At 43.6% G+C, this 21,897-nt stretch overlaps 1 protein-coding gene across 1 annotated transcript in view; it reads left to right on the top strand.

Moving 5' to 3' along the window:
• The window catches only part of LOC138950206 (uncharacterized), a 596,636-nt gene that overhangs the window by 524,253 nt on the left and 50,486 nt on the right, over positions 1–21,897 (top strand). Inside the window, exons 3-5 of the mRNA XM_070321954.1 lie at positions 6,675–6,764; positions 9,921–10,037; positions 19,051–19,234. Coding sequence (XP_070178055.1) covers positions 6,675–6,764; positions 9,921–10,037; positions 19,051–19,234 — 391 coding nt within the window. The remainder of the gene's footprint in view (positions 1–6,674; positions 6,765–9,920; positions 10,038–19,050; positions 19,235–21,897) is intronic.

Below are 21,897 nucleotides of genomic sequence, written 5' to 3'. Positions count from 1 at the left end.
GAGCTGCGTGTCATCGGCAAAGGAGTTGTAGTTCAGGCCGTGGCGTTCGATGACCAGGGAGAGGGGTTGGGTGTACAGGGTGAAAAGGACAGGGCCGAGGACAGATCCTTGTGGGACGCCGAAGCGGACAGGGACAGGCTGAGAAGAGAACGAATCAGTGGTGACAGTCTGAGAGCGGTTCTGGAGGTAGTTCCTAAACCAAGAGAGGGCGGTGTCGTGAATGCCGAACGTGGAACTGAGGCGATCGACGAGTAGCTGGTGGTCGATCGTGTCGAAGGCCGCGGAAAGGTCCAGCAGCACAAGGGCAGAGACGAGACCGCTATCTGTTGCGTTCAGGAGGTCCGTGGTGATTCGCAGGAGCGCCGTCTCGGTGCTGTGGTGAGGGCGGTACGCTGACTGGTACACTGGCATCAGCGAGTTCCGAGACAGGTGGGCGCTCAACTGCTCCAGGATGATACGCTCCAGAAGCTTGGAGAGGAAGGGCAGGTTGGACACAGGACGGTAGTTCTTCAACTCGTTGACGTCAAGGCCGGGCTTCTTGATGAGTGGGCGGACAACGGCAGACTTGAAGCAGTCGGGAACGACGCCTGTGGCCAGGGATATGTTGATGATATCTGTGATAGACGGCAGGAGCTTGTCCAGACACTTGGTGAAGAGGAAGCCTGGCAGGGGATCTAGCTCGCAGGTCTTGATGGCCGTCTTGGTGATGAGTCGCTTGACGTGGTTTTGAGTGACAGGCTGAAAGCACGTGAGGGGGGAGCCGGAGAAGGAGGGTGGGGACGGGACGAAGGGCTGCTGATCGAGTGTTTTTCGAAGCTTGTCAATCTTGTCCTTGAAGAACTCCGTTGTTGGCATACACTATTACAAGAGCCCCGTTGTTGGCATACACTATAACGAGAGCCCCGTTGTTGGCATACACTGTAACGAGAGCCCCGTTGTTGGCATACACTGTAACGAGATCCCCGTTGTTGGCATACACTGTAACGAGAGCCCCGTTGTTGGCATACACTGTAACGAGAGCCCCGTTGTTGGCATACACTGTAACGAGAGCCCCGTTGTTGGCATACACTGTAACGAGAGCCCCGTTGTTGGCATACACTGTAACGAGAGCCCCGTTGTTAGGATACACTGTAACGAGAGCCCCGTTGTTGGCATACACTGTAACGAGAGCCCCGTTGTTGGCATACACTGTAACGAGAGCCCCGTTGTTAGGATACACTGTAACGAGAGCCCCGTTGTTAGGATACACTGTAACGAGAGCCCCGTTGTTGAGATACACTGTAACGAGAGCCCCGTTGTTTCTGGTGTTCAGAGCGTGCTCCCGTCCCATGCCGTTGTTCAGTCATCGAATATTCAGCGCAACGAATTAGACCATAATTATTTTCTAAGCACAGATTGCCAGGTATCCCAAATATCAGGCAGATAGTCAGTCGGCTAAGGATCGTTTTGGTTACTTTTTGGCGTCACGTTAGCAAACACTTTTTTCTGATAGATTTTAACACCACAACACTAAATCGAAAGTTTTGGGGCAATATTCCAAACCACCGGTGAGAAAAACGTTGGTTTGTGTGTATGTTTTCCTTCTTTGGCGTTACTATTCTTGTTTTGAGGGTTGGGTTCATAAAACGGACATAAAACTTAAACCGCTTGACAGAAATTATATAACTATAAATCATTCGAAAGGGAAGGCATTCATGTACACGTTTGTGCCACTTAAAATGACGTCATTATCTGTTTGTTTTTGTGAAATTGACAAGAAGAGCGGGGTAGTAGTTGCGCTGAGAAGGATAGCACGCTTTTCTGTACCTCTCTTCGTTTTAACTTTCTGAGCGTGTTTTTAATCCAAACATATCATATCTATATGTTTTTGGAATCAGGAACCGAGAAGGAATAAGATGAAAGTGTTTTTAAATTGATTTCAAAAATTTAATTGTGATAATAATTTTTAAATTTTTAATTTTTAGAGCTTGTTTTTAATCCAAATATAACATATTTATATGTTTTTGGAATCAGAAAATGATTAACGTAAATTTGGATCGTATTATAAAAAAAATATTTTGTTTACAATTTTCAGATTTTTAATGACCAAAGTCGTCAATTAATTTTTAAGCCACCAAACTGAAATGCAATACCGAAGTCTGGGCTTTGTCGAAAATTTCTTGACCAAAATTTCAACCAATTTGGTTAAAAAATGAGAGCGTGACAGTGCCGCCTCAACTTTCACGAAAAGCCGGATATGACGTCATCAAATACATTTATCAGAAAAGTGAAAAAAACGTATGGGGATATCATACCCAGGAACTCTCATGTCAAATTTCATAAAGATCGGTCCAGTAGTTTAGTCTAAATCGCTCTACACACACACACACACACAGACACACACACGCACATACACCACGACCCTCGTCTCGATTCCCCGCTCTACGTTAAAACATTTAGTCAAAACTTGACTAAATGTAACAAGTCGCGTAAGGCGAAAATACAACATTTAGTCAAGTAGCTGTCGAACTCACAGAATGAAACTGAACGCAATGCAACGCAGCAAGACCGTATACTCGTAGCATCGTCAGTCCACTGCTCACGGCAAAGGCAGTGAAATTGACAAGAAGAGCGGGGTAGTAGTTGCGCTGAGAATGATAGCACGCTTTTCTGTACCTCTCTTCGTTTTAACTTTCTGAGCGTGTTTTTAATCCAAACATATCATATCTATATGTTTTTGGAATCAGGAACCAACAAGGAATAAGGTGAAAGTGTTTTTAAATTGATTTCGGCAAATTAATGTTGATAATAATTTTTATATATTTAATTTTCAGAGCTTGTTTTTAATCCAAATATAACATATTTATATGTTTTTGGAATCAGCAAATTATGGAGAATAAGATGAACGTAAATTTGGATCGTTTTATACTTATTTTTTTTTCTTCACAATTTTCAGATTTTTAATGACCAAAGTTATTAATTAATTTTTAAGCAACCAAGCTGAAATGCAATACCGAAGTCCGGGCTTCGTCGAAGATTACTTGACCCCGGATATGACGTCATCAAAGACATTTATCAAAAAAATGAAAAAAACGTATGGGGATATCATACCCAGGAACTCTCATGTCAAATTTCATAAAGATCGGTCCAGTAGTTTAGTCTGAATCGCTCTACACACACACACACAGACAGACACACGCACATACACCACGACCCTCGTCTCGATTCCCCCCTCTACGTTAAAACATTTAGTCAAAACTTGACTAAATGTAAAAAGGAGGAATAATTGCAATCACACACACACACACAGACACACGCACACGCACACACACGCACGCGCTCATACACACACACACACACGCGCGCGCGCGCACGCACGCACGCACGCACACACACACACACACACACACACACACACACACACACACAACACACACACACACACAACACACACGCACACAACACACACACACAAAGACATACACAAACATACCGACAAAATGACAGACATACACACAGTGAGACAAACCGACACAGAAACCCCCACACATGCACGCACGCACTTATGTACGCAAACAAAGACGTAGAGATGCTTATAGAGAAACACTTACGCAACCAAAAAAACACGCACACAAACACACAGACAGACAAACTTCATTCTTGGTAGAGAAATGCCTTTCTTTCTGTATTGCTTTCTCTTTAAGTGCACCTACCTCGCAGAGAGAGAGAGAGAGAGAGAGAGAGAGAGAGAGAGAGAGAGAGAGAGAGAGAGAGAGAGAGAGACACACACACAGACAGACAAAGACACAGAGAGAAAGAGATAGACAGACAGAGGGAGAGACAAACAGACGAACACACAGACAGACATAAACAAACACACACACAAAGACAGACTTCACTATTGTATGTGCAAGTAATTTTGTTAAACCACACGTTACGTTCACCACTGAACGTGAAACCATGTAAAACGTTACTATCTCAGATAACGGCACTGACGCTACCGGAAATAGAATTTATCAGTGAAATTCTACCATCAATTTAGTAATCGATGCGATGTAAATTATCCTAAAACTGTGGTATGATCACGACATCGTTTAGCATTTAGGATCAAATGGTGCCAATGTGTACACAATGCACTAATCACAGACAACAGTTATACACTTTACGTACATGTAACTCTCCAACTGACATTGTCTGCCACTTGAAACAAATGACTTTCGAAGGAAAATTAACTCCAATATATAAATATTATGTATGATTTTTAATAATTACTTGCACTTTTTGAAAATAAAGCTTTTTCTACGATAAGGTGTTTACCCCCTAAATGTATGTCATCCGGTATAAAAACCGGAAGTATCGTGTACTAAGCATGTGTATATGTTTAAAAAGTTAATTGTGTTAATGTAAAACATCTTGCCTATGTATATGTTTAAGTTTTGAATACTTTAGGGGAAAACCATAGCCATTATTCATTCATCTTCAACTAACACCCCTAATCTCAGGGCACATTTTTGAGTCACTTGAGAAAAAGTGACTCTATGTAATCGGTCAGTGTTAGTCTGTCCGGCCGGCCGTCCGTAGACACCACCTTAACGTTGGACTTTTCTCGGAAACTATCAAAGCGATCGGGCTCATATTTTGTTTAGTCGTGACCTCCAATGACCTCTACACTTTAACGATGGTTTCGTTGACCTTTGACCTTTTTCAAGGTCACAGGTCAGCGTCAAAGGAAAAATTAGACATTTTATATCTTTGACAAAGTTCATCGGATGTGATTGAAACTTTGTAGGATTATTCTTTACATCAAAGTATTTACATCTGTAGCCTTTTACGAACGTTATCAGAAAAACAAGGGAGATAACTAGCCTTTTCTGTTCGGCAACACACAACTTAACGTTGGGCTTTTCTCGGAAACTATAAAAGTGACCGGGCTCAAATTTTATGTGAACGTGACTCATTGTGTTGTGAATAGCAATTTCTTCCTGTCCATCTGATGCCTCATATAATATTCAGAACTGCGAAAGTGACTCGATCGAGCGTTTGCTCTTCTTGTGTTAGTGGGGGTAGGGTTTCAATCAGTCAAAAATCACTTTCATTCAATATTTTCTGCCATTTCAAATACATACACGTAATTGCACAATTTCTTGAATTTTAAGATGCTTTAACTGACTATACCAAGAAAACCTGCACTTTTTGTAGAATTAGTTTTTTGTCCATGATTTATGTTTAAAAATGTCAATTTTTACGACAAAAAATGCTAACGGTTGCCTCACCAGAGGACACGTACCAACGACGTGAATCGTGTCTGCCAATTAAAATGCATATATTTTGAAATAAGGGGAATCATAACATATTTCACTGTAAAGTGTCTCACTCTAATACCTTCTGGGTTCATTGTGTATTTGGTTAAGTGAATTGCAGATAAGTTTTTTTTGAAAATGAGAGCTATACATATATTTTATTAAAACTGAAACTGGTGGAGTGAAAAACAGACCTGTTTTGAAGAAGTCGTACTAAAATCATTTATGGGCTTGAACTTCACAGTTTGCGTGTTATCTTTTAAAGAAAACTTGTTTTCATCACTAACAATTACCTAATTTACACATACATATCGGTCGGTCATAGTCGCGTTTTTTTTTTAGAGAGGTAGTGTACAAAATGTCGTTTTGTACGTTTAAATTACATGTCCATTATTTTAGTCATATATCAATCAATAAATAAATGCGCATACTTTTATTAAACGTTACTTTCACTTTAAGATCGCTTCTAACATTTAGTATAATTTCTGACAAATGCACGCTATGTAATAAATTGATAATATTATGGACGCCATGGTAAAACCGTTATGGTAAAACCGGAAGTTGAATTATTTTGCGAAAGCAAAATCCTTTTACAATGATCACTTTCCTTTTATATTAAGCTGATCTTTAACGTTATGGGTAAAAATCTAACAGATTGAACCAAATTATCCTTTTTCAAGCCTGTGTATGTGTAAACTCTTTTTTGCTTCGACCCGGTTCGGTTTTCGGAGTTGATTCAAAATCATCCATTATGTATCTTATGTGACTGTTGTTTTCCTCGGTAAATTAACAATTGTTGATGTAAAATAATTCTAGCTGTGAGAATAAACAATTTTCAAGATGTTTTTGATTGCGGCTTCAACCAGGCGTTCAGTTAGCTATACATATCGATTGAGAAAATGGCATTTCCTGTTTTGTCGTCCGCATGTTATACAGATGTTGTTAAAAATAAAACTGTGTATACGAATTAGGCATTTTAGTTGCTGTCTGATGGCGACAATCTTTAGCTTTCGTTTAAGGTATAATTTGCTTATATCCGTATGCAGTCAAGCGGTACATGACGTTTTTTTGTAACCTACCCCCTGCGTCATGGCTGCAATTTTGCAGAATATGGGTCATGTTACAAAAACGCTTCTCATTCTTAGGTGGTTGGGTTTAGCCATTTGTCGTTTACCGAACTGTGGCTGCAAATAAAACGAACTTTCCAAAAAACATAATATCTAATGTGACCACCAAAAGTAACCTTTCCACTATAGCCAGCCAGGTGACTAAGAGTTAAGAGAAGGAATTCCTTGACGTAGTAGCACAGCAGTTTATATGACGTAGTAGCACAGCAGTTTTTATGACGTAGTAGCACAGCAGTTTATATGTCAGATCCTTGTTCCTGTCTTGCAGGGGTCTGGACCAACACAGCAAGCGTCAGCACCAGCCAAGGAAGGATGGCTGTTTGTACCTGCAGGAACGACTCTCTTTGGACTCGTGAGGGTTAGTGTCGTTTATACGTCCGTCTTTTCCTTTGCCTGTAAGGTTTCTTGTGTCTCTTAAGTTGAATACACAGCGCAGTTACATCCTTTGTGGACTCACATGCGTAGTTAGGTAGTTATATCATAGCAACCTTCCACCATTGATGTTTTCTCCCATGTTCCTGAAGCTAGAACTTTAACACTTCACACAGTTTCTACGTTTTCAATATCTTTTTTTGGGGGGTGGGGTGGGGTGGGGATGGGGTGGGTGAGGGGGAAGTCCCGGAATAAAACCTTCAGGTGTGTTCCGATGTGCGGCGCGTCAAACATCGACATTTGACCATCTTTCAGAACCGTAAGAATGTAGATGTATCATCTGTCCCTGATAATAAACAAGAGCAGGAACTTTCAAGCACGCCACGTCTAACTTACAACCGTCCTGGCTGTTCACACACAATCGTCCTGGCTGTTCACACACAATCGTCCTGGCTGTTCACACACAGTCGTCCTAGCTGTTCACACACAATCGTCCTGGCTGTTCACACACAATCGTCCTGGCTGTTCACCCACAGTCGTCCTGGTTGTTTACACAGTCGTCCTGGCTGTTCACACACAGTCGTCATGGCTGTTCACACAGTCGTCATGGCTGTTCACACACAGTCGTCATGGCTGTTCACACAGTCGTCATGGCTGTTCACACACAGTCGTCCTGGCTGTTCACACACAGTCGTCCTGGCTTTTCACACACACTCGTCCTGGCTGTTCACACACAGTCGTCCTGGCTGTTCACACACAGTCGTCCTGGCTGTTCACACACAATCGTCCTGGCTGTTCACACACAGTCGACCTGGCTGTTCACACACAATCGTCCTGGCTGTTCACACACAATCGTCATGGATGTTCACACACAATCGTCATGGCTGTTCACACACACTCGTCCTGGCTGTTCACACACAGTCGTCCTGGCTGCTCACACACCATCGTCATGGCTGTTCACACACAATCGTCATGGCTGTTCACACACACACTCGTACTGGCTGTACACACACAATCGTCCTGGCTGTTCACACACAATGTCCTGGCTGTTCACACACACTCGTACTGGCTGTTCACACACAATCGTCCTAAGTGCACATCTGTTCCATCCACCAGACGCACTGTACACGGCCATACAGGAAGCCACATCCACCAGGCGCACTGTACACGGCCATACAGGAAGCCACATCCACCAGGCGCACTGTACACGGCCATACAGGAAGTCACATCCACCCGACGCACTGTACACGGCCATACAGGAAGCCACATCCACCAGACGCACTGTACACGGCCATACAGGAAGCCACATCCACAGGCGCACTGTACACGGCCATACAGGAAGCCACATCCACCAGACGCACTGTACACGGTCATACAGGAAGCCACATCCACCAGGCGCACTGTACACGGCCATACAGGAAGTCACATCCACCAGACGCACTGTACACGGCCATACACCAATCAATCAATCCACCAGACGCACTGTACACGGCCATACAGGAAGCCACATCCACAGGCGCACTGTACACGGCCATACAGGAAGCCACATCCACCAGACGCACTGTACACGGCCATACAGGGAGCCACATCCACCAGGCGCACTGTACACGGCCATACAGGAAGCCACATCCACCAGGCGCACTGTACACGGCCATACAGGAAGTCACATCCACCAGGCGCACTGTACATGGCCATACAGGAAGCCACATCCACCAGACGCACTGTACACGGCCATACATGAAGCCACATCCACCAGGCGCACTGTACACGGCCATACAGGAAGCCACATCCACCAGGCGCACTGTACACGGCCATACAGGAAGCCACATCCACCAGGCGCACTGTACACGGCCATACAGGAAGTCACATCCACCAGGCGCACTGTACATGGCCATACAGGAAGCCACATCCACCAGACGCACTGTACACGGCCATACATGAAGCCACATCCACCAGGCGCACTGTACACGGCCATACAGGAAGCCACATCCACCAGGCGCACTGTACACGGCCATACAGGAAGCCACATCCACCAGGCGCACTGTACACGGCCATACAGGAAGCCACATCCACCAGGCGCACTGTACACGGCCATACAGGAAGCCACATCCACCAGGCGCACTGTACACGGCCATACAGGAAGTCACATCCACCAGGCGCACTGTACACGGCCATACAGGAAGCCACATCCACCAGACGCACTGTACACGGCCATAAAGGAAGTCACATCCACCAGGCGCACTGTACACGGCCATACAGGAAGCCACATCCACCAGGCGCACTGTACACCGCCATACAGGAAGCCACATCCACCAGACGCACTGTACACGGCCATACAGGAAGTCACATCCACCAGGCGCACTGTACACGGCCATACAGGAAGCCACATCCACCAGGCGCACTGTACACTGCCATACAGGAAGCCACATCCACCAGGCGCACTGTACACGGCCATACAGGAAGCCACATCCACCAGGCGCACTGTACACGGCCATACAGGAAGCCACATCCACCAGACGCACTGTACACCGCCATACAGGAAGCCACATCCACCAGACGCACTGTACACGGCCATACAGGAAGCCACATCCACCAGGCGCACTGTACACGGCCATACAGGAAGCCACATCCACCAGGCGCACTGTACACGGCCATACAGGAAGCCACATCCACCAGGCGCACTGTACACGGCCATACAGGAAGTCACATCCACCAGACGCACTGTACACGGCCATACAGGAAGCCACACATTATGTTGTTTGTGCATACACTATTTATTGACGTTAGATTTAGTTATAACGTCGAACCTGTTAATGTGGGATGGCTGCAATTATTGACGTTAGATTTAGTTATAACGTGGAACCTGATGATGTGGGCTGGCTGCAATTATTAACATTGAAATCCAGCGTCAGAAATGTGTGTGTGTGTGTGTGTGTGTGTGTGAGTGTGTGTGTGTGTGTGTGTGTGTTTTAGAGAGTGTGTGTGTGTGTGTGTGTGTGTGTGTGTGTGTGTGTGTGTGTGTGTGTGTGTGTGTGTGTGTGTGTGTGTGTGTGTGTCTGTGTGTGTGTGTGTGTGGTTGTGCGTCTGGTTGTGTGTCTGTGTCTGTTTTAAAATGAGGATAATCTGTTCTTACCACCCCCAGAGGCAGAAGCGGAGATACTGTGTGCTGGAAGGTCAGTCCAGGCTGGTGATCTACACGGACCTCACCAAAACCAAGGTCACGGCCGTTCTCCATCTACAGCAGGCTCTGAACGCCACAGTATGTCATGCTTTTAACTGTATCTCCATCGCTCTGAACGCCAGCTTGTTATGAATGAAAAGTCGTAAACATAATGACAGATAGATATGTTATGTTTGGATTAAAAACAAGCTCCGACAGTTAAAAAGAATAGCCAAAAGCACGCTTTCCTGTGAAACGCTGTCCGCTATGGCTTGCCTTGTTGTCTTTTGTTTTGGCTACACACTCCATTGTTCTAAGTCTAGGAATGACTGAAAGACGAAGAGGCCTGGGGTCTGACACTGTTCATCTATGGTATCCAAGACAAACATCAACCTCCTATCTCCCCTTGGAATGTAGTGGCTATACAGGGGGTTCTATTGTAGAGGTGGTCGTCTCCTACAGGGGGTTATACAGGTGGTTCTATTGTAGAGGTGGTCGTCTTCTACAGGGAGTTATACAGGTGGTTCTATTGTAGAGGTTGTTGTCTTCTACAGGGAGTTATACAGGTGGTTCTACGTTGAGGTAGTCGTCTTCTGCAGGGGGTTATACAAGTGGTTCTAGTGTAGAGGTGGTCGTCTTCTACAGGGGGTTATACAGGTGGTTCTATGGTAGAGGTGGTCGTCTTTTACAGGGGGTTAGACAGGTGGTTTTATGGTAGAGGTGGTCATCTTCTACAGGGGGTTATACAGGTGGTTCTATTGTAGAGGTGGTCGTCTTCTACAGGGAGTTATACAGGTGGTTCTATTGTAGAGGTGGTCGTCTTCTACAGGGGGTTATACAGGTGGTTCTATTGTAGAGGTGGTCGTCTTCTACAGGGGGTTATACAGGTGGTTCTATTGGGGAGGTGGTCATCTCCTACAGGGGGTTATACATATGGTTCTATGGTAGAGGTGGTCGTCTTCTTCAGGGGGTTATACAGATGATTCTATTATGAAGGTGGGCGTCTTCTACAGGGGGTTATGCAGGTAGTTATATTGTAGAGGTGGTCGTCTTTTACAGGGGGTTAGACAGGTGGTTCTATGGTAGAAGTGGTCGTCTTGTACAGGGGGTTATGCAGGTGGTTCTATTGTAGAGGTGGTCGTCTTTTACAGGTGGTTATACAGGTGGTTCTTATGTAGAGGTGGTCGTCTTTTACAGGTGGTTATACAGGTGGTTCTATTGTATAGGTGATCGTCTTTTACAGGGGGTTATACAGGTGGTTCTATTGTAGAGGTGGTCGTCTTTTACAGGGGGTTATACCGGTGGTTCTATTGTAGAGGTGGTCGTCTTTTACAGGGGGTTATACAGGTGGTTCTATTGTAGAGGTGGTCGTCTTTTACAGGGGGTTATACAGGTGGTACTATGGTAGATGTGGTCGTCTTCTACAGGGGGTTATACAGATGGTTCTATTGTAGAGGTGGTCGTCTTTTACAGGGGGTTATACAGGTGGTACTATGGTAGATGTGGTCGTCTTCTACAGGGGGTTATACAGATGGTTCTATTGTAGAGGTGGTCGTCTTTTACAGGGGGTTAGACAGGTGGTTCTATTGTAGAGGTGGTCGTCTTTTACAGGGGGTTATACAGGTGGTACTATGGTAGAGGTGGTCGTCTTCTACAGGGGGTTATACAGATGGTTCTATTGTAGAGGTGGTCGTCTTTTACAGGGGGTTAGACAGGTGGTTCTATTGTAGAGGTGGTCGTCTGTTACAGGGGGTTAGACAGGTGGTTCGATTGTAGAGGTGGTCCTCTTTTACAGGGGGTTATACAGGTGGTTCTATTGTAGAGGTGGTCGTCTTTTACAGGGGGTTAGACAGGTGGTTCTATTGTAGAGGTGGTCGTCTTTTACAGGGGATTAGACAGGTGGTTCTTTGGTAGAGGTGGTCGTCTTTTACAGGGGGTTAGACAGGTGGTTCTATGGTAGAGGTGGTCGTCTTTTACAGGGGGTTAGACAGGTGGTTCTATTGTAGAGATGGTCGTTGTTTACAGGGGGTTAGACAGGTGGTTCTATGGTAGAGGTGGTCATCTCTGACAAATACAGATTACAAGATAATTGCGAAATGTTTAGCAATGCGACTTTCCACTGTAATAGGTGATATTATACATGAAAATCAAGTTGGCTTTATGAAAGGAAGAAAAATAAGTAACATGATTAGACTCATTGATGATACCATAGATATTATGAACACAATGGATAAACCTGGAGTTTTATTAGCAGTTGACTTTCGACGTGCATTTGATTCCATATCCAAAGATTATATTTTGTTTGCATTTGATAAATTTGGTTTTGGTGATAATTTTAAAAAATGGGCTTCTGTCCTGATGAACAATAGTCAAAGTTGTATTAATTATACAGGGTGGATATCCGAACCTTTTCCTGTGGAAACTGGCATTCGCCAAGGATGTCCATTCTCTCCAATGGCTTTTGTTATTGCCCTTGAAATGTTGGCGATCAAGATTCGTTCTGATGAAGCTATTAAGGGTATCCATCTGCCTATGTCACCCTTTGAGGTATCACCCATCACGGTCCTAAAACTGTTATTATATGCTGATGACGTCACTCTTTTTTTGCATGATAGAATAGATCTAGAAAGGGCGTTATACATTTTGAATATATTTAAACGTTTTTCAAACTTGGAAGTGAATGTTAACAAAACGGAAGCCATGTGGATAGGGTCCAAAAAGTTGTGTACAGATCAGTATTTTGGTCTTAAATGGAAATGTAAAGTAAAAATTGTTGGAATTATTTTTTCAAACAATATACCTGCATCGTCTTTAGAGGAAAACTGGTCAAAGAAAATTCAACGAATACAACAAATAATCGCCAATTGGTCAAAGAGAAATTTAAGTATACAAGGTAAAATTTGTATTGTTAAAACCTTTCTTATATCTCAATTCGTTTATATTTTCCAGTCTCTGGCAGTACCTCATCATGTTCTACATCGTATTAATTCCATTTTGTTTAGGTTTATTTGGAAGAAAAAGTATTCAAATACGCGCGCATTTGAAAAAGTAAGACGAACAGTTATGTGTAAAGAAAAAGATTATGGTGGTTTGAATATGATAAACGTAGTAGATATGCACAACTCATTTATGATTTCCTGGCTTGTTAATTTGCAAAACTCCACACAAAAGTATTGGTCTGTTATTCCAAGATATTGTCTGTCATGTCTGGGCATTGGTTTATCGTGCTTTGACTCAAATGCATCTTCGAAAACGATGAATGGCCTCAATATTTGCAGATCATTGTTTTGGAAACAAGTGTTATTGACTTGGCTTGACAATAAAAGTGTTTTCTGTGAAAAGTATGATTTTACACCAGTAATATTAAAGGACCAATGCATTTGGAACAATATGAATATTCAATTTAAACATAAATGCCTATTTTTTAAAGATTTTATAAAACATAATATCTCATTTGTAAAGGATGTTATGAATGAAAATGGTATTATTATTTCTTTTGAAGATTTATGTCAAAAAGTGGGTTATAAACCATCCAGACAGTTTGAATACAATGCATTATGCACAGCACTTAAATCCAGACGTACAGACACATTACCATATCAATATTTTACATTGCAGGATTTCATTGTTAACGGTGGTAATATAACAGCAAAGTTTATTAGAAAATGTTTAGTTGATCTTGATGTCCAGATTCCGAGTGCCTGTGATTTTTGGAAACGAAAACATAATGTAGATTTGGATAAGAGAAACTGGTTACTGGCCGTTAACAGCACAAAAGAAGAAAGATTACGTCTGCTGCACTGGAAACTATTACATAGAATATATCCAACCAATATTTTATTAAACAAAATGGGATTACGAACATCGAATAAGTGTGAAGTTTGTAATGAATTAGACACCCTTGAACATTTCTTTTTTAGTTGCCAAGAGGTGATGAAGGGTTGGAAAATATGTAAAGATTTTGTGTATAAGAAAATACATGTTGCCATCATTTTGAATGAAGAAAATGTATTTTTGGGTTATTATAGGGAAAGTTTGAAAAGTGATTATATTTACTTTGTGAATTATTGTATTTTAATTACCAAAATGACCATTGGAAAATTTAGATATGGGAAAAAGTTAGATTTGGGTGTATTATTGGAAACTGAGCTGAACATTAGGAATAAATTTATGTTATGATTACTTTTATGTATTTATTTATTTAAACATATTAGTTTACTGATAAGGTTTATTGATATAAAAATGTACACATTTGACAGAGAAAAGAAAAGACCTATGAAGAAGGTTTGCTCCAAGCCACACAAAAAAAAAAAAAAAAAAAAAAAAAAAAAAAAAAATGATAAGGCAAAACAATAATTGTAGTAGCAAACCTGCATGCAACTGAGGTTTAAAAAAAAAGAAAAAGAGAAGAAAAAAAAAAAAAAAAATGGTAGAGGTGGTCGTCTTTTACTGGGGGTTAGACAGGTGGTTCTATTGTAGAGGTGGTCGTCTTCTACAGGGGGTTATACAGATGGTTCTATTGTGGAGGTGGTCGTCTTTTACAGGGGGTATACAGGTGGTTCTATTGTAGAGGTGGTCGTCTTTTACAGGGGGTTAGACAGGTGGTTATATTGTAGAGGTGGTCGTCTTCTGCAGGGGGTTAGACAGGTGGTTCCATGGTAGAGGTGGTCGTCTTTTATTGGGGGTTATACAGGTGGTTCTATTGTAGAGGTGGTCGTCTTCTACAGGGGGTTATACAGGTGGTTCTATTGTAGAGGTGGTCGTCTTTTACAGGGGGTTAGACAGGTGGTTCTATGGTAGAGGTGGTCGTCTTGTACAGGGGGTTATACAGGTGATTCTCTTGTGGAAGGTTCGGGAAACTGAGATCTTTTTTATTCTTGATGATGTGTTGCGGACTCTCTCTTGACTTTCCCTCACGGACATAACCAGATGACATTGTCACACTGAAAAGCAGTATACTGACATGGCAAACTTTATTCCTGTGTTTAACATCTTCCAAATACATCTTCGCCTACCCAGCCGAAGCCGGGTGGCCACAAGCCACAATGCAAAGTTGACTACATCTTGTCAGTTAGTGGATCTCACAACAACACACGTCCTCTCTCCTTACAGGGGGTTATACAGGTGGTGCTATAGTTGACTACATCTTGTCAGTTAGTGGATCTCACAACACGTCCTTTCTCCTTACAGGGGGTTATACTGGTGGTGCTATAGTTGACTACATCTTGTCAGTTAGTGGATCTCACAACAACACACGTCCTCTCTCCTTACAGGGGGTTATACTGGTGGTGCTATAGTTGACTACATCTTGTCAGTCAGTGGATCTCACAACAACACACGTCCTCTCTCCTTACAGGGGGTTATACAGGTGGTGCTATAGTTGACTACATCTTGTCAGTTAGTGGATCTCACAACAACACACGTCCTCTCTCCTTACAGGGGGTTATACAGGTGGTGCTATAGTTGACTACATCTTGTCAGTTAGTGGACCTCACAACAACACACGTCCTCTCTCCTTACAGGGGGTTATACAGGTGGTGCTATAGTTGACTACTTCTTGTCAGTTAGTGAATCTCACACCAACACACGTCCTCTCTCCTTACAGGGAGTTATACAGGTGGTGCTATAGTTGACTACATCTTGTCAGTTAGTGAATCTCACAACAACACACGTCCTCTCTCCTTACAGGGGGTTATACAGGTGGTGCTATAGTTGACTACATCTTGTCAGTTAGTGGATCTCACAACAACACACGTCCTCTCTCCTTACAGGGGGTTATACAGGTGGTGCTATAGTTGACTACATCTTGTCAGTTAGTGGATCTCACAACAACACACGTCCTCTCTCCTTACAGGGGGTTATACAGGTGGTGCTATAGTTGACTACATCTTGTCAGTTAGTGGATCTCACAACAACACACGTCCTCTCTCCTTACAGGGGGTTATACAGGTGGTGCTATAGTTGACTACATCTTGTCAGTTAGTGGATCTCACAACAACACACGTCCTCTCTCCTTACAGGGGGTTATACAGGTGGTGCTATAGTTGACTACATCTTGTCAGTTAGTGGATCTCACAACAACACACGTCCTCTCTCCTTACAGGGGGTTATACAGGTGGTGCTATAGTTGACTACATCTTGTCAGTTAGTGGATCTCACAACAACACACGTCCTCTCTCCTTACAGGGGGTTATACAGGTGGTGCTATTGTTGACTACATCTTGTCAGTTAGTGGATCTCACAACAACACACGTCCTCTCTCCTTACAGGGGGTTATACAGGTGGTGCTATAGTTGACTACATCTTGTCAGTTAGTGGATCTCACAACAACACACGTCCTCTCTCCTTACAGGGGGCTATACAGGTGGTGCTATAGTTGACTACATCTTGTCTGTCAGTGGATCTCACAACAACACACGTCCTCTCTCCTTACAGGGGGTTATACAGGTGGTGCTATAGTTGACTACATCTTGTCAGTTAGTGGATCTCACAACAACACACGTCCTCTCTCCTTACAGGGGGTTATACAGGTGGTGCTATAGTTGACTACATCTTGTCAGTTAGTGGATCTCACAACACACGTCCTCTCTCCTTACAGGGAGTTATACAGGTGGTGCTATAGTTGACTACATCTTGTCAGTTAGTGGATCTCACAACAACACACGTCCTCTCTCCTTACAGGGGGTTATACAGGTGGTGCTATAGTTGACTACATCTTGTCAGTTAGTGGATCTCACAACAACACACGTCCTCTCTCCTTACAGGGGGTTATACAGGTGGTGCTATTGTTGACTACATCTTGTCAGTTAGTGGATCTCACAACAACACACGTCCTCTCTCCTTACAGGGGGTTATACAGGTGGTGCTATAGTTGACTACATCTTGTCAGTTAGTGGATCTCACAACAACACACGTCCTCTCTCCTTACAGGGGGTTATACAGGTGGTGCTATAGTTGACTACATCTTGTCAGTTAGTGGATCTCACAACAACACACGTCCTCTCTCCTTACAGGGGGTTATACAGGTGGTGCTATAGTTGACTACATCTTGTCAGTTAGTGGATCTCACAACAACACACGTCCTCTCTCCTTACAGGGGGTTATACAGGTGGTGCTATAGTTGACTACATCTTGTCAGTTAGTGGATCTCACAACAACACACGTCCTCTCTCCTTACAGGGGGTTATACAGGTGGTGCTATAGTTGACTACATCTTGTCTGTCAGTGGATCTCACAACAACACACGTCCTCTCTCCTTACAGGGGGTTATACAGGTGGTGCTATAGTTGACTACATCTTGTCAGTTAGTGGATCTCACAACAACACGTCCTCTCTCCTTACAGGGGGTTATACAGGTGGTGCTATAGTTGACTACATCTTGTCAGTGGATCTCACAACAACACACGTCCTCTCTCCTTACAGGGGGTTATACAGGTGGTGCTATAGTTGACTACATCTTGTCAGTTAGTGGATCTCACAACAACACACGTCCTCTCTCCTTACAGGGTGTTATACAGGTGGTGCTATAGTTGACTACATCTTGTCTGTCAGTGGATCGCACAACAACACACGTCCTCTCTCCTTACAGGGGGTTATACAGGTGGTGCTATAGTTGACTACATCTTGTCAGTTAGTGGATCTCACAACAACACACGTCCTCTCTCCTTACAGGGGGTTATACAGGTGGTGCTATAGTTGACTACATCTTGTCAGTTAGTGGATCTCACAACACACGTCCTCTCTCCTTACAGGGAGTTATACAGGTGGTGCTATAGTTGACTACATCTTGTCAGTTAGTGGATCTCACAACAACACACGTCCTCTCTCCTTACAGGGGGTTATACAGGTGGTGCTATAGTTGACTACATCTTGTCAGTTAGTGGATCTCACAACAACACACGTCCTCTCTCCTTACAGGGGGTTATACAGGTGGTGCTATAGTTGACTACATCTTGTCAGTTAGTGGATCTCACAACAACACACGTCGTCTCTCCTTACAGGGGGTTATACAGGTGGTGCTATTGTTGACTACATCTTGTCAGTTAGTGGATCTCACAACAACACACGTCCTCTCTCCTTACAGGGGGTTATACAGGTGGTGCTATTGTTGACTACATCTTGTCAGTTAGTGGATCTCACAACAACACACGTCCTCTCTCCTTACAGGGGGTTATACAGGTGGTGCTATAGTTGACTACATCTTGTCAGTCAGTGGATCTCACAACAACACACGTCCTCTCTCCTTACAGGGGGTTATACAGGTGGTGCTATAGTTGACTACATCTTGTCAGTTAGTGGACCTCACAACAACACGTCCTCTCTCCTTACAGGGGGTTATACAGGTGGTGCTATAGTTGACTACATCTTGTCAGTTAGTGGATCTCACAACAACACACGTCCTCTCTCCTTACAGGGGGTTATACAGGTGGTGCTATAGTTGACTACATCTTGTCAGTTGGTGGATCTCACAACAACACACGTCCTCTCTCCTTACAGGGGGTTATACAGGTGGTGCTATAGTTGACTACATCTTGTCTGTTAGTGGATCTTACAACAACACACGTCCTCTCTCCTTACAGGGGGTTATACAGGTGGTGCTACAGTTGACTACATCTTGTCAGTTAGTGGATCTCACACCAACACACGTCGTCTCTCCTTACAGGGAGTTATACAGGTGGTGCTATAGTTGACTACATCTTGTCAGTTAGTGGATCTCACAACAACACACGTCCTCTCTCCTTACAGGGGGTTATACAGGTGGTGCTATTGTTGACTACATCTTGTCAGTCAGTGGATCTCACAACAACACGTCCTCTCTCCTTACAGGGGGTTATACAGGTGGTGCTATAGTTGACTACATCTTGTCAGTTAGTGGATCTCACAACAACACGTCCTCTCTCCTTACAGGGGGTTATACAGGTGGTTCAATTGTGGACGTGGTCGTCTTCTGCAGGTGGTTTTATTTATTGTTGAGGTGGTTTTGCTGTACAGAAGGTTCCTCTTCCCCTTCTTACTCACTGCCCCCCCCCCCCCCCACTACATGTAGACAGTATATAGGCTATCCTTAGTTTGACATCAGCAACTGAAGAGGTTTTAACTTTTCATTCGTCAGGGCACAATACTTCGGACCCGCATGTATGGGACCTACGTGTTTGAGATCCGCATGACGGGAGATGGACCGCCTCTCGTCCTGGTGTCACGTGACAAAGCCGACATGTTGGACTGGATCTATACTCTCAACGTCGCCATTATGTTTATCAACGGTCCCGCTCGACATGTCAACTGTCCGTCACAGGGTAAGCTTTGACAGGGTCTCCACAAAAATCACAAAGCCCGGCAAAATGTGCTGAGGCGACTGGTCCCTGCACTGTATCTATTAGCATTGCATCACGTGACTGATCTGACCAATCAGAACTGATTTTAGCTGACCCTCTATACGTTATGGTGGTGAGGCCGGGACACTTTTTGTGTATCACTCTCAAAATTAGGAAGACATGAAAACAAGTTCTGAATTCAAAGTACATGTATAAAGCTATGTTTCCAAATAGCAACACGACGGCGGCGGCGGCAGCGACAACAAGGCTGGCGGCAGGCGAATCTTAGCGGATTTGTTTCTTTCTGGTTTGACTCCTGATGATGAATCGGTCACAATCTCACACAACCATGGTCAGCTATATTTGAAGCTACTCAATATGTTGGTACCAAAATTGAAAAAGATGACAAATTAAATACAAACCCCGCTTTTATTTCAACAACATGCTCAAAAAGCGGAACGAACCCGGTGCCATTGACAACCTTTAAAGGAATTCTTGCTGGAAGATTTGCAGCCCATTGAATACAAGTATCTGACGAAAAAACTGTCAAAATAGATTATACACCTGGTTGTAGGGGTCGTCCTCCAAAGGTTGTCAAAATAGATGATACACCTGACTGTAGGGGTCTTCCTCCAAAGGTTGTCAAAGGCACCGGGTTCCTTCTGATTTTGTAGCATTTTGTTGAAATAAAAGCGGGTTTTCCCATTACATTTATTGTCTTTTCTATGTTCTCGCCAACATAAGTAGCTTCAAATATAGTTGACCTTGAATATAGCATGTTTTTGTTTGCTGTGTGTGTGGTTCATTGTCAGAAGTCAAGCCAGAAAGAACAAAACATCCGCCTGCCGCGCTGCTTTAAATGGAAACACAAACACGAACATTCGCCTGCCGCGAACCGTTTCGTCGCTGCGGACGCCGCCGTCGCAACGCTATTTGGAATCATAGTTTTAGCGTGGCTTATTCTATGGCATACCATTTCCAATGGTTTTAAATCATACACTTCACCATATAAAAGTACTGAAAGTCTATATTGTTGGTCGGTGATGAACACCGTGGCAAGACCCCCCCCCCCCACCCCCACCCTGGGTGTGCCATGCAGACCTTCTCACTTGCAAATCGCATGGTCAAAGTTCCAAAGAATCAAATGAACGATGTTCGGAAAGAACTCTGTGATAAATAAGATGTCCAAGAGTTGCGGTGATGTCGGAAAGAACTCTGTGATAAATAAGATGTCCACGCGTTGTGGTGATGTCGGAAAGAACTGTGATAAATAAGATGTCCTAGCGTTGTGGTGATGTCGGATAAAACCCTGTGATAAATAAGATGTCCAAGCGTTGTGATGATGTCAGAAAGAACTCTGTGATAAATAAGATGTCCTAGCGTTGTGGTGATGTCAGAAAGAACTCTGTGATAAATAAGATGTCCAAGCATTGTGGTGATGTCGGAAAAAACCCTGTGATAAATAAGATGTCCTAGCATAGTGGTGATGTCGGAAAGAACTCTGTGATAAATAAGATGTCCAAGCGTTGTGGTGATGTCGGAAAGAACTCTGTGATAAATAAGATGTCCTAGCGTTGTGGTGATGTCGGAAAGAACTCTGTGATAAATAAGATGTCCACGCGTTGTGGTGATGTCGCAAATAACACTCTGTGATAAATAAGATGTCCAAGCATTGTGGTGATGTCGCGAAGAACTCTCTGATAAATAAGATGTCCAAGCGTTGTGGTGATGTCGCAAAGAACTCTGTGATAAATAAGATGTCCAAGCGTTGTGGTGATGTCGGAAAGAACTCTGTGATAAATAAGATGTCCACGCGTTGTGGTGATGTCGCAAATAACTCTGTGATAAATAAGATGTTCAAGGGTTGTGGTGATGTCGCAAAAAACTCTGTGATAAATAAGATGTTCAAGCGTTGTGGTGATGTCGGAAAGAACTCTGTGATAAATAAGATGTCCTTGCGTTGTGGTGATGTCGGAAAGAACTGTGATAAATAAGATGTCCACGCGTTGTGGTGATGTCGGAAAGAACTCTGTGATAAATAAGATGTCCAAGCGTTGTGGTGATGTCGCAAAGAACTCTGTGATAAATAAGATGTCCAAGCGTTGTGGTGATGTCGGAAAGAACTCTGTGATAAATAAGATGTCCACGCGTTGTGGTGATGTCGGAAAGAACTCTGTGATAAATAAGATGTCCAAGCGCTGTGGTGACGTCAGGTGATGTCAGGTGACGTCAGGTGATGTCCGGTCACAGTGAGCCAAACAATAACAAGTTAAAACCAGCAGTCGCAGCGAATAACTGAATAATTAGGATGTGTACATTATGCAGTGTCCGCTCGATATGATGCCTACCTCTTTCGACATCCCGCACATCGGGGCCACGATTCACTGGTGATGGCCTGCAGAGATCGCTGAGCACGTGTATTTCTCAGCCTCCCATGACCTCAAGCAAAATTCACTTGACCTCAGGCACAACACGTTGTCGGCTATCAGTGTCAGTTATTCGCTGCGATTGTTGGTTTTAACTGGTCGGCCACGTGTTGTGTTTGTCTCACTACAGTGGGGTGCACCCCGTGTTTGTGTTTGTCTCACTACAGTGGGGTGCACCCCTAGTCTACATTTACTTCAAATGTATTGTTTTGTATTGTC

Source organism: Littorina saxatilis, linkage group LG16, assembly GCF_037325665.1.
Source record: "Littorina saxatilis isolate snail1 linkage group LG16, US_GU_Lsax_2.0, whole genome shotgun sequence".
In the NCBI taxonomy this organism is placed as follows: domain Eukaryota; kingdom Metazoa; phylum Mollusca; class Gastropoda; order Littorinimorpha; family Littorinidae; genus Littorina; species Littorina saxatilis.
Note: the sequence above shows the minus strand (reverse complement) of the source record. Positions and strands in the feature narration are given on the sequence as shown.